At 44.1% G+C, this 13,335-nt stretch overlaps 1 protein-coding gene across 4 annotated transcripts in view; it reads left to right on the top strand.

Annotated features, from left to right (window-relative positions):
- The window catches only part of Rftn2 (raftlin family member 2), a 51,157-nt gene extending 40,501 nt beyond the window's left edge, over positions 1–10,656 (top strand). For 3 of the 4 annotated variants that reach the window (XM_027396906.2, XM_027396905.2, XM_035440953.1), the window contains exons 8-9: positions 1,734–1,812; positions 8,850–10,656. In XM_027396906.2, coding sequence (XP_027252707.1) covers positions 1,734–1,812; positions 8,850–9,122 — 352 coding nt within the window. In that variant the 3' untranslated portion in view covers positions 9,123–10,656. Of the gene's footprint in view, positions 1–1,733; positions 1,813–1,907; positions 2,449–8,849 lie in introns of those variants that run through there. The other variant, XM_027396909.2, reaches the window with a different exon arrangement.
- The last annotated feature ends 2,679 nt before the right edge of the window (positions 10,657–13,335 follow it).

Here is a 13,335-nt window from a genome sequence, read left to right as displayed (position 1 = left end):
AGCTCTTCAGAGGAATACCGCCCTGAGTCGTCTTTGGTGAGGGGTAATTTGCCACAATGACAGCTAAATAGGAGAATAGTGAGTGGCTGGCTACAAAGAGCATCTGAAATGAATGGAACTGGCTGTGGCTGAACTGTCTCAGTGGAAAATACATATAAATTCCCCTACATGAGGCTCCCAAATTCAGTCTCTAATTTGACAGTGCATACCAAGAGGCTTGCGTCATACTTTTTGACCTAATTATCTCATTCCTGAGAATTCATCTTAAAGAAATAATTCACAAGAGGACAACTATGTATATTTTTATAATAGCATGACTTAGAACTAGCAGCAAACTAATTTTCCAAAACTAAAGGGAAAAGGGTTCATCCTTGTGTCTTCATTCTTTGAAGATCTTAGACATCTATTTAAAACACCACCACCATATACAAGGAAATAAAATGTAAATACACAGTAGTCACAGCTATGCAAAAACTGCAGGTATTGAGTACAAGAGACAAAACAAAGAAATGAAAATAGTTTTGCTAACCTGGTGAGATTATAACCAAAAGTGACTTTTTTGTAATGACCATGTTGTTGAAGGGGGTTTTTAATTAGTTTAAATTTTTATTTTATTTAATTTATGTGTATGTATATGTCTGTGTGAATGAATGGCACATATGTGCAAGTGCCCATGGAGGAGAGTAGACGACATCAGGTCCCTACTACCTGGAGTTACAGGTGACTCTTAGCCACCTGATATGGGTGCTGCAAAATGAATTTTTTTTTTAATTCTTTTAGGTTTATTTTAAGGTGTGTGAATGTTTTCGCTGCACTTATGTGCATCACAAAAATGCATGCCAGAAGAGGCCAGAAGAGGGCATCAGGTCCTCTGGAACTGGAGTTACAAAAGTTGTAAGCTATTATGTCCATATTGGGAATTAAACCCAGGTCCTCTGGAAAAAGCAACCCATGTTCTTGACCACTCAGCCATCTCTCCAGCCCCAGCAGTGTCCATTCCAATCACTGAGTCCACTCTAAAGCTTCTTGTTTGTATGTGTCTGGATGTTTTGCCTGAATGTTTGTCTGTATGCCATGTGCATACCTGATGCCAATGGAGACAGAAAGAGGGTATTGGAGCCCCTAGAACTAGAATCACAGCCAGTCGCCAGCCACGGTGTGGGTGCTGGGAATCAAACCCAGATCCCCCGGAAGAGCAACTAGTGCTCTAAACCACTGAGTGATCTCTCCAACACCCACCCCCAATTAATTTTTCTTAATAGAAAGATTTTTTTCTTTTTGTTTTCCAATGAAGTTTATATAGGATCATTTTCAAAGGGGATCAGAGGATTACCCTACAAAAAATATATGTGGGCCTCCCTAGTCAATTGTAAATATATAGAGAGAAAAGTACTAATTAGCTAGAACAAAGTGTAATGAATATGCATTGAAATGCCATAGAAATCCATTTATTGGTTTCTTTCTTTCTTTCTTTTTTTTTTTTTTTTTTTTGACAGGGTTTCTCTGTGTAGCTTTGGAGCCTGTCCTGGAACTCGCTTTTGAAGACCAGGCTGGCCTCAAACTCACAGAGATCCTCCTGCCTCAGCCTCCCGAGTGCTGTGAGTAAAGGTGTGCACCATCATCTCCGGGCTTCATTTATTGGTTTCTTAACTTTAAAAAGTAATTGGAATTTCTCTGGGATTAAAAGAAAATTCCTAATTCACAAATACTAATCTTACTGTTTTAACTTTCAGTGAAGGCAATTTGGCTACAAAGCAGGTCGTATTTCTCCAAAGGCCAATTGTGTGGAGTTCAGCTGCCCAGACGCCAGAAGTAAGTAAAATTCACCAATTTTGACTTTGTGGTAAGACATGACAGTAAAGCATTTAACCTCTAAGTGCTCTCTCTCGTTTTAAATATGAGTACAGAGTGGGCCATGCTGACTCAACATGGAAACAGTCTTCTAAAGAAGAATGTAAAAAGAAACTGACTGGTCCCCCCAGAACCCACTGTAGAAGGAGAAAACTGACTCCCAAGAACTGTCCTATGACCCACACACGCACCATCGGCCTCCGTGAGCCTGCACTCACACACATATGCACTGATGTACAATAATTAATAAAGTAAAATTTGTGATTTTTTTAAAAGAAAGGATACATATGCCTGCCTTCCAGCTACCTGGCACAGTTCCAAAGACTATTCAAATATTCTGTTCCAACAAGCAGCACTTATCATGAGGACCATGCGGAGCTGCAGGCAATTAAAAGAGCAGACACGGGAAGCGTGCTCTCTGCCTGCCCCTCTCTTCTGCCATAGAATGGTGCATGTGTCACTTTTTAGAGGTAGAGGTTTCTTAGTCTGTGTACACATCTGCTTTCCCCTGCCAGAAAGAGACTGGAAAATGGAAAATGCCTCCACGATATCAGGCTGCAGGCAAGCTTGTAGAGCGTTTTCTTTTCTTTTTTTGGGTTTTTTTTTTTTTTTTTTTTTTTTTTTTTTTGCTTGTTTGTTTTCGTTTGTTTTTTTTTTTCGAGACATGGTTTCTCTGGGTAGCCTCAGCTGTCCTGGAACTCACTCTGTAGACCAGGCTGGCCTCAAATTCATGAAGATCCTGGCTGGAGAGATGGCTCAGGGGTTAAGGGCACTGCCCGTTCTTCCAGAGGTCCTGGGTTCAATTCCCAACAACCACATGGTAGCTCCCAACCATCTGTAATGTAGTCTGGTTCCCCCTTCTGGACTGCAGGGATACATGCAGGCAGAACACTGTATATATAATAAATAAATAAATCGTTAAAAATAATTCATGAAGATCCTCCAGCGTTTGCCTCCCTAGTGCTGGGATTAAAGGTGTGCACCACCACCTCAAGGCTGAGCATTTTCTTAATTAGTGATTGATGGGGGAGGGCCCAGCTCATTGTGGGTGGTGCCATTCCTGGGCTGGTGGTCCTGGGTTCTGCAAGAACCTGGCTGAGAGGAGGGATGACTCTAGCTTGTGAAGTTGACATATCCAGCACAGATTTCACTCTTCTTTCTTCCACACAACAACTTTATCATCATTTAACAAACTTTCTTTCCTTTCCAATTTCAACATTCTTCAAATGATCATCATGCTTTTCGGAAGGGCCACACTCATTCATAGCCCCCCCCAGGGGATTTGGATTAATGGAGGGCCGTGCAGTCATGTGGCTATGCAGTCATGTTTGAATATATATATATATATATATATATATATATATATATATATATATTCATTCTGGGTAAAATGGTAGACATGAAGCTGCTTCTACGTGATGCTGTAGAGAGAAAGAGTCAGGACAAGACAAGACTCCACTCCAAAAGGATGGAGGGAAAGTGTCCGGAGTTCACAAAGGGAGTGGGGACATATGGAAAGTGTAAAAGAGAGGAGGGTGGCGCAGTGAAAAGACAAAGGCCAGGGTGAGATTTACAAAATCCTCCTCAGAAGAAGCCATGGGCATGGCTGCCACTTAGCGAGTCCCACAGCCCCCCTCCAGGGCTTGGGTCTCCAGATATTACAGTCTTTCTAGTGACCCTTGGCACCAAGTACTGCTAGATCCGAGCCAGAGCCAGATAAAATGAGTGGACTGGCTCATGGCCAAGAGCACAAGGGGCAGACAGAGATGATCTGGGGCGCTTGCTGCTGAAGCTAAGTGTGACATGGGAGCCCAAGGCTGAGGCTCACCACAGTCAGCAGTGTGAGTGCCTCACTATCTCAGAATGACTGAGCCATGAGTCCCCAACCCTGAAATCCTCAACCTCCTGCCTCTCCTGCAGAAGTGTCAGGAGTCCCTACAACTGCTGCCGGACAAGCACCTTACAACAGAGCTGCACCCCCAGCCCCATTTTCTTCTTTTTTGTAAATTAATTATTTTTATAATTGTAATTAGACCAATTTTAAATCCCTATTTTCTTTAAGACATCGAAAACAATAGTAAAACTAGAAAACGTTTAGAATAGACATTGGGGGACGAAGTGTCCTCAAAGTTAGGAAAGATCTCAGACATAATGGCAAAGCCATGATTCATTAAAAGTTGATGAATTAGATTTCATCAAAATTAAAAACCTGTGCTACGTGACTTATACCACTAAAAGAATGAACAGATAACCACAGACCACAACATCTATAACAATGGGCTGTGTCAAGGATGCCCAAATATCAACAGTAAGAAAATAACACAGTTACTAATGAGGATATGAAAAGATGCTTTAATGGGAGTGCAAATGTAGCCCATGACGAGATGCCAGCATGCATATATTACAAAGACTGAATTTCTAGTCTAACAGTAACGGGGGCTGGTGAGGCTGAAGGGCAAGCACAGCGGTCACTGCTGGGAGGGATACAAGCAATCTAGGCACTCCAGAAGATGGTCTTGTGACTTTAAACACACACATGTGACTCAGCAATCCCCTTCCCTGGGTGTTTACATCAGAGACACACCCACGCACAAGTGTATGCACAAATATTTGTAGTTACTCTAGTCACAAATGCCCTGAGCAGGAGAAAGTCTCTGTCTTCAATATGTGGATGGTTAAACAATGATGGTGCAGCCATTCAATTAAGTACTACTTAAAAGTACTACAGAAATAAGAAATGAGCCATGGATAAGAACAGTAACTTGCATGGGTCTCTCGGGTGTTAGGCTGAGCAAAAGGAGCCAGTCCCCAAAGGTTACAGACTGTATTATTCCATTCACATTGCATCCATTACTTTGATGTAGAGGTCAGATCTATGGTTGCTTGGATTCAGTGAACCATGGGATAGGAGATGTGCAGGAAAGTTCGAGAGATGACGGAACTGCTGTGGTGTTTGTCAAAGCCTACTGGAATGTATACCCAAATATCAGTTTTACAATACAGACGTTTTAAAAAATAAAACCCCAGGACCAGTGAAATGGCTTCACAAATAAAGGTATTCTCTGCCAAGCCTCATAGACTACCCAAGTTTGATTTCCCAGGACCCATATGGTGGGAGAAGAGAACCTGACTCCCAAAAGTTGTCTCAAATACCAAGACAAATATGCAGGGATACACACACACACACACACACACACACACACACACACACACACACACACACACAAATAAATAATTAAAATAAAATTCTACACTGGGCATCATGGCATGTGCTTGTAGTCCCAGTGCCCTGCTTTGCTTTCTATTTCTCTGAAAAATACTAACCAAAACCACCTTAAGGGAGGCAAAGAAACTCACAAGCTATAAGCCCTGGGTGGAGGCACTAGGAGAGATAGAACAGGAAAGGGTTACAAACCCAGGAGCATAGCTGCAGCTCCTAGGGAGAGGTGAGAAAGTTCCAGGAAGGAGTTGAGAGAAGCCATGAGAGAGCAAAGGGGATAAGTGTCATGGTAACAAGAATGTCAACCCAGGGCATCCCAAAGAAGACTGAGGAACTTGTCAGAGAGAAATGTCCAAAATCACAGAGGAGAAGTGTCTCTTTCCATGTGGTGGGGGCTGGTAGGAAGCTTCCTGGCACACCAGTGTGACTTTCAAAGTAGACAAAGAAGGGAGCTCCATAGTGACACTTGCCCAGTAGAAGGGGTGAGACAAGTGGTTAGAGCAGGTAGAGGAGGAAACAGCTGTAGAAGTGCAAGTGTCTCAGTAAATAGAATTGTGCACGTGATGGGCAGCCCAAAGGGCGTGGTAGGGATATGTCCAAGTGGTACAGGTATCGGGATCTCTCCCTACAGTGGACAGTCTGAAAAGGGAGATGCACACATGGCTGGAGGCCAAAAAAGGGTGTAGAATGGAGATGACCACATGGCAAGTGGCCCAAAGTGTGTAACTGGGAAGAGGGTACGTACTGAGGAGGCAAGGAAAGATGGATGTTAGTTAAGGTGGAGGGAAGCAGCTGAAGAGGCAGACTCCAGAATCAGATTTGTCAGGTGGCAGAAGCCAGCAGAAGCAAACGATCCCTACACTCCTTAGCAGGGTCAGGTCAGCAGCTGGGGTCAGAGTGAGGAGTTCATAGAAGAGGGGTCTCCCAGGTTTCAGCACCAGATGAATAAAAGAAAAAAAAAAGAATAAAAAGCACAAGAAAGAACATGACCACTCCTAGATATGGTGGAGGAGGAAGTTTATTGTAGATGTGTGGCATAGCCTAGTCAGAGGCAGGGATCTGGGAGAGGCCAGAGTGGACATGACCAGACAGAGCTGGGCTAAGAAAGGGAAACCAGGTGCAGCAACCAGGAGACCAAAGGCCAAAAGAGCTTGTATCGTGTTCTTATGTACCATTTGTCTACTTATATCTAGAAAGAGAGTGCCAGGCGCTGGTGACTCAAGCCTTTAATCCCAGCACTTGGGAGGCAGAGGCAGGCAGATCTCTCTGAGTTCGAGACCAGCCTGGTCTACAAGAGCTAGTTCCAGGACAGCCTCCAAAGCCACAGAGAAACCCTGTCTCGAAAAAACAAAAAAAAAAAAGAAAGAAAGAAAGAAAGAAAAGAAAGAAAGAAGGAAAAGAAAAAAGGAAAAAAGAAAAAGAAAAGAAAGAGAGGGGGTAATTATGGCAAGGCTCTAACTAGTATTCTTTGCAGATAGGTTTATAGGTGAGTTGCTTTTTCCTTTGTTCTACCAGGTTCCCTACATTGTATGTACATTATTCTATAACATGAAGAAATCTTTATTTAGGGAACACAAGGCTTGTGTCACTGATATAGTCTTGTTTTTGTAAATGTGACGAGTATACTGTGAAAAGAACAAGGCAGGTGGCCCCAGTGTCCGTGTGGGGCCGGACACTCCACAGCCTTATCCCTCCATGGGGGACCCCTGAAGAATGGGGGGACTGACATGAATGGTCTCCCAGGACGGCGTAGCTTTCAGACTCCAACATTGTGAGTTATTAGGACACCACAAATTTGCTTATTGTAAAAATGTTTCATGTGGGGTGAGGTTGTGTGGGAGAGGCAATTTCATTGTGAAAGACATGTTAATAAAACTCCATAGTCCCCTGAAATCAAAGGCATTGTTTTCTGAAATCCTTTAGGATACCGTGTTAGGTATTTTTGTCAGGTAGTATTTCAAATTTACAACCGATACTCGTTTACTTATTAACAATTATCTAAAGTACATTACTATGGATAGATCATTCTAAGGAGTATTCTGTTTTTATTAAGGAAATTCTCATTGCAATAAGAGTTGGCCTGTTATCTGACATACAATAACGTATTGCAAAAGTCACCTTTGTCCCTAGTACAACTAAGGGCTCCAGGGGCCTCCCTGTGTGAGTCAGAGTGGGCGGTTGAGCAGGAGATTTTTGTGCCTGTGGGAAAGGTCCCTGCTAGCCAGGCTCGAAGAAGCCCAGCCTAGCAGTGCTGTTCAGCCCTGCCAACATCGGGGCACCATTCTCAAACCTGGCGCCTCTCTGAGAGGCTCTTTTGAGGCCCCACTGTGAGTACTTGGCTCAACACGTTTTGAGCAGGAATAAAGGACAAGGGTCGAAGTTCTGGTGTTTGTGTTTGATGAGAGCAAAGGTGAGTCAGTGGAGATGGGAGCAGGAAACTGTTGTAAGACCAGTCAATGAGGCCAGTGTTTTCTAAGAGTTTCATAACTTCATACAGTAATCTTAGTTTCTGGCTAACACTGAAATGAATGTTGGGTAAATAAACTTTTTCTTTGTAAATGAAAAGAATGCCATGACTACTAGTTTGCTTTATAAAACCTTACTCAGCTTTATAAAGCTGGGGTTTTGTGATCAGGTCCAATATGTGACACATTCCTTACACGTTAGTTAAGTGGACTGTAGCAGCCTGGAGGTCCACATGCTGGGCTTGAGTCATCCTCCAGCTCCTACTGTCACCTAGAGATCTGGTTTTAATCTAAGTTTACATGGCAGAGAAGTCACCATGAACTGTACTGTCTTAGTCACCATTCTCTTGCTATGAAGAGACACCACGATCAGATAAATGTTTATAAAAGAAAGCATTTAATTGGAGGCTTGCTTACAGTTTCAGGGGGTTGATCCATTATCATTATGGTACAAGTGTGGCTGCATGCATGGTGCTGGAGCAAAACTGAGAGCTACCTGCAGGGCTAGAGAGAGACAGAGACAGGGACAGACTGTGCCTGGCATAGGTTTCTGAGATTTCAAAGCCCACCCACAGTGACACACTTCCTCCAACAAAGCCACACCTTCTCCAACAAGGCCACACCTGCTAATCCTTCTAATCTTTTCAGAGTGCCACTCCCTAGTGACTAAGCATTCCAGTCAAATACATGAGCTTCTGGGAGCCATTCTTCTTTAACTACCACATGAACCAGGACATTGCCAGCCTTCAGTAAATATTTATTAACATGTTGTCAGTCTGGTGAATGGGCTGGATTGAACTACAGAGCAATAACCTTGTCTGTAGCAGGACAAGAAAAGGTCTGCTTAGACCCCCAAGGACATTCCATCAGTCGTTAAAGGAACTGGGTCTGAGTTTTCCAGGACAAGGGACCCACTAAGGCATATGTTCTGCTTTTTAGACACCAACTGTTACCAACAGTTGGTAACAGTTTCTTGCTCCCTTTGTTCCTCAAGTACAAATTTAACTCATTGTCTCTTGAGAAATGTGCACACAAACACCTTTGGCTGAGAAGGACAAACCAAAAGCAGATTTGCAAGACAGGCAGAGAGAGGAGCAGAGCTCTGAGCTGGACCTTAGCGATCAGCAGGATGTCCCTGCCAGGTAGTGAGGACAGCAAGCAAGACAAGCAGGGCTCCAGGCTCTGAGTCATACCCCAACTGTTACAGAGACGTGGGAAAGAGACAGGAGTTCCAGGCAGAGAGGTGCTGGCAGAGAAGAGTTGCCTGGCATGTGTTCCAAGCCCTGGTTGACAATCTCTTCCCTTCTTTTCAGAGGAAAACCAGCCGGCTGCTGAAGGGTGAGGACAGAAACAAGGTCGGCAGCAGGAGCATCGGCCTGGACACCAGCGCATCCCAACCTGCACAAGGCCGAGGGCCTCTTGAGGAGGGCCCCCTCTGTCCCTCCAGAGAATGTTGGACCAAGGAGGAGCGGCCAGCACAGAGTGACAGCTTCTTGGGGTTCAGCAGCAGCCACAGTGCCCTCCGGGAACTGGATGACGGACAGTTTGACCAGGAAGAGGGTGTGACACAGGTCACTTGCATGTGAGCTGCCAAGTGAAACTATCGAAGTCCTTGTAAATAGTTATTAAAACGACTGCCCACTGACTTTCTTTCACCGCTGCTCTGCATTTATGGGATGCTTTTAACTTCCAGGCTCAGCCTTCCCCTAATCTGTGTAAACTTTGTCTCAGTCTCTCAGACAAGGAAGAATATCCTACTTATATCTCTCTCGACTAAAATATCTGTGTAAACAGATGTCCCAACTGGTCATTAAGCAGCAGCCTTATTCACTTCCTCATAAATGGACAAATCAGTATTTCTCATCATGCCTGTTAAAAAAATACTGACTACCCAAATTACTATTTCAGCCAATTAGAACCTTCTCAGGAAGCTACAGCCTCACTTAAACTCAAAAATATTCTCTCGCATCTCTGTCCCTCTCTCACATACACAGACTATCTATTCCCTGCCTGTAACAGTCTAATTTTTGCCTCTGACTGTGGTGTGTACCTACAAACCAAGCCCCTATTTGTCAAAATAGTCTTCAAAAAAACCATTTTCTATGGTTTTTGTTTGTTTGTTGTATTTTTGAGACAGGGTCTTTCTATGTAGCTCTGGCTATCCTAGGATTCACTTAGTAGACCAGGCTGGCCTTAAACCCAGAGAGATCCACCTGCCTCTGCCTCCTCAGGTGTTGGGATCAGAGGCATGTGCCACCACAGCCAGGCTTGTCTTTTCTTTCAAAGGGCCAGTCCTGTGATGAATCATTAGCTTTAACATTGTTGATCCCAATTGTCTACCAGTGACACTAAAGTCAGTTGAAGGCTGGCAAGATAGCTCATTCAGAAAAGGCGCTTGCCACGCACACCTCGTAACCTGAGTTCAATCTCTGGAACCTATGTAAGGGCAGAAAGAGAGACCAGCTTTACAAAGTTGTCCTTAAACCTCCACAAGCATGCCATAATACTAGGGCCTGCATGTCCATGTGTGCACATGCATGCAAACACAAATAATAAAACTAAGATTTTAAAAAGTCAGAAAGAGAGCCCACAATGTGTAAAAGCCATAGTAGATGAAAACATTTCATTTGTGTTGAGCATGTTAGCATACCACCTTTAGTCCCAGCACTTGGTACACAGTGAGACCCTGCCTCAAAAAACAAGATTTGCCTTTCTTTAAATTTGCAAATACCATTGAAGAGGACAAACACCGACTTCAAATGGAAGTGTGCCTTCTACAACTGCTGGGTTCAAATTGTGTCTTTGTCTTGACACGTTAAACCTGGAAAATGTTGCAACCCAGAATGCTCAATTCTGCAGCATCGGAGAGGAGCCCACAGTCCACGAGATGTGTGTAGGGCTGACTACTCCATGCCCACCACCAGGGAGGTCTTTATCATGCCCAGTCGTTACCCAATAGAGATTAATCTAGAAAACCGGGGGCTTTCATTTACATATGAAAGGCTGACCTCCAAAAGAATTACAGTCGACTATGTCATTAAGTAACTCACATATTATATATTTTTATTGGCTTGATGTGGACATTGTGAGTCATTTGAATAATAAACTATTTGTTATTAACCTATTGTCTTAATGAACACAAATAACAAATATGCCCATATTTTGTTTTGCTTTCCTTGGTTTTGCTTTCCTTGGTTTTGTTTTTTTTTTTTTTTTTTTTTTTTTTTTCCGGAGGGCGTAGTTGAAATAGGATTTTTCTGTGTAGCCCTGGCTGTCCTGGAACTCATAGATCTGCCTCCCTCTGCTGCCTAAGTGCTAGGATTAATGGCATGTACCACCACCCAGCCCTCACTTTGTTTTTTGAGACAGAGTCTTGCTACTTGTAGCTCTGAAACTCATAGCAATCCTCCTGGCTCAGCTTCCTTAGATCTGGGATTATAGGCCTTACACCACCGTACCTGGCTTTCACATGTTGTACATATAGGACAGATATGTATCATGTGTTGTCAGATATATGGTGTACCCAGACAAAGCCACTCTCCATGAGTTTGTGGTTCGGTCACAAGAATGACTGCACATCTGTTATGCTGAAGCCTCACTGTACACTGTGCATGCTATGAATGGTGTGAAGATGACCTTGGAAGGGTCACGTGGTGGGTGAAGGACAAACACAGCCAGGCAGATGGAACTCAAGTGGGAAGTTTTATTGGGAGGAAGGAAGGGAAGTAGGGAAAGGGAAGAGAGGGGGAGAGATAAAGAGAGAGAGAAGAGACAAGAAAAGTCCTGCCTGCCACTTTAGAGGTACAGTGGGAAAGAGAGTGGGAGTGCATAGGGTTTGTCTCTTAAAGGGACCTTTGCACCTATATACAGCCTAGCTACTGCTTGCCATTTGCAGAGTGGTGGGCAGTCGGCCAGGTTTCCCAAAGGGTAGGGCCAAGGTTTGCCTGGATGCTAAGAGTTCATGCTGCTCAGACTTCTCTGTAGACATATCTGTCAGTGCTGGGGGGGGGGGGTGCGCCTTCTTTTTTAGATGAACCTGGGTTGCATATTCACATTGGTAGGTAGAGCCTAGTGGTGCACACCTGCAATCCAAGCACTCAGGAAGCCGGAACAGGAGGATCCAAGTTTTTTGGTGGTGGTGGTTGTGGTGGTGGTTTTTGCTTTTGAGGCTAGCCTGTGCTATAATGACCAATTGGTGGACTTCTGATGAAAACATTTGTTACTCTGCAACATAACCTGAAACTCTGAAACATAGGGACATGCTCAGAAAGATGGGGCAGTTGTGGGAGAGAGGTTTTTATACTTCTGTTGGTGTGCAGAGAGAACCCAAAACATTAAAAAACAGCGTGCAGCAAGCTGTGGCCCATGGAAACAGAGAAAGCGGGACGGGGGAGGAGGACAAAAAATAAAAATAAACTGCTGTTGGTGGCACATGCCTTTAATCCCAGCACTCAGGAGGCAGAGGCAAGTAGATCTCTGAGTTAGAAGCCAGCCTGATCTACAGAGTGAGTTCTAGGACACGGAGAAACCCTGTTCCAAAACAAAACAATGAAGTCCCCATGCTAGTCAAGAACTATACCACTGAGCTGTAGCCCCAGGCCCCTAACAGCCCCACCCCTATATACCCTTTTATTGTTTTTTAGACAGAGTCGACTATAGCCCAGGCTGACCTTGAACATTGTAACTGAATTCCTGATCCTCTTGCCTCTACCTCCCATGTACCAATCTTCTTTTTAGTTTTTATTTTGAGACAGGTTCTCACTAAGTTGCCAAGGCTGGCTTTGAACTTACTACATAGACCAGGCTCGCCTACAACTTAGTAACCTCTTGCCTAAGCCCCCTGGGCACTTTCACCACCAGGCTCAGGCTTAAGATGGAGAAGGCCTTGTCTGCAGCTTTATTGTTCTTTATTCTCCGAGCTTCTGGTTCTCCCCTGTGACAGGGTGCATGTCCATACTCTCACAGACTGACCTATTTAACACACACTAACTGACTCATGGCCAGGTGCTTTGCCAGACACTTTTGCCCTTACAGAATCAATAATAGGTTGACTATGGAGAGAGAAAAAATAGTAAACTAATAATTATACAATGCTGGATATCCTGGTGCACACCCATTGTCTCAGAACTATGGAGACAGATGATTGTGCTGCACATACAAGGCTAGCCTGGGCTACATAGCAAGTTCCAGTCCAGCCAGGGATACATAGTGAGATCCTGTCTTTAAAAAAAAATAAAAATACAAGGCTGCCATTGCCCACATGCCTTTAATGTCAGCACTCAGCAGGCAGAGGCAGGCATATTCCTGAGTTCAAGGCTTACTTGGTCTACAAAGTGAGTTCCAGGACAGCCAGGGCTCCACAGAGAAAACCCTGTCTTGAAATCAATAATACAAATAGTTAAGCATGTCAGGTGATAAAAAAAAAACAAGGTCAAGCATCTAAGTACAGCTCATAACAGAGTCTTGCATGCTCAGGCTTGGGGAAGGCTCTGGAAGCAAGCAGTGCCTGATAGGATGAAGCCTCTGATAAGTGTAGTTGTGTTGCAGGGTGAAGAGCTAAGAACGAGGGGCGTTGGTGGCTCACGCCTTTAATCCCAGCACTCGGGAGGCAGAGGCAGGCGGATCTCTGTGAGTTCGAGACCAACCTGGTCTACAAGAGCTAGTTCCAGGACAGCCTCCAAAGCCACAGAGAAACCCTGTCTCGAAAAAACCAAAAAAAAAAAAAAAAGAGCTAAGAACGTCCTTGCTCATCACAGGTTCATGGCTGACTCTCTCACAACAGACAGGGGAGCAAGTGAA

Source organism: Cricetulus griseus, chromosome 2, assembly GCF_003668045.3.
Source record: "Cricetulus griseus strain 17A/GY chromosome 2, alternate assembly CriGri-PICRH-1.0, whole genome shotgun sequence".
Lineage (NCBI taxonomy): Eukaryota > Metazoa > Chordata > Mammalia > Rodentia > Cricetidae > Cricetulus > Cricetulus griseus.
The sequence above is the reverse complement of the archived record's forward strand: the minus strand, read 5'-3'. Positions and strand labels throughout refer to the sequence as shown.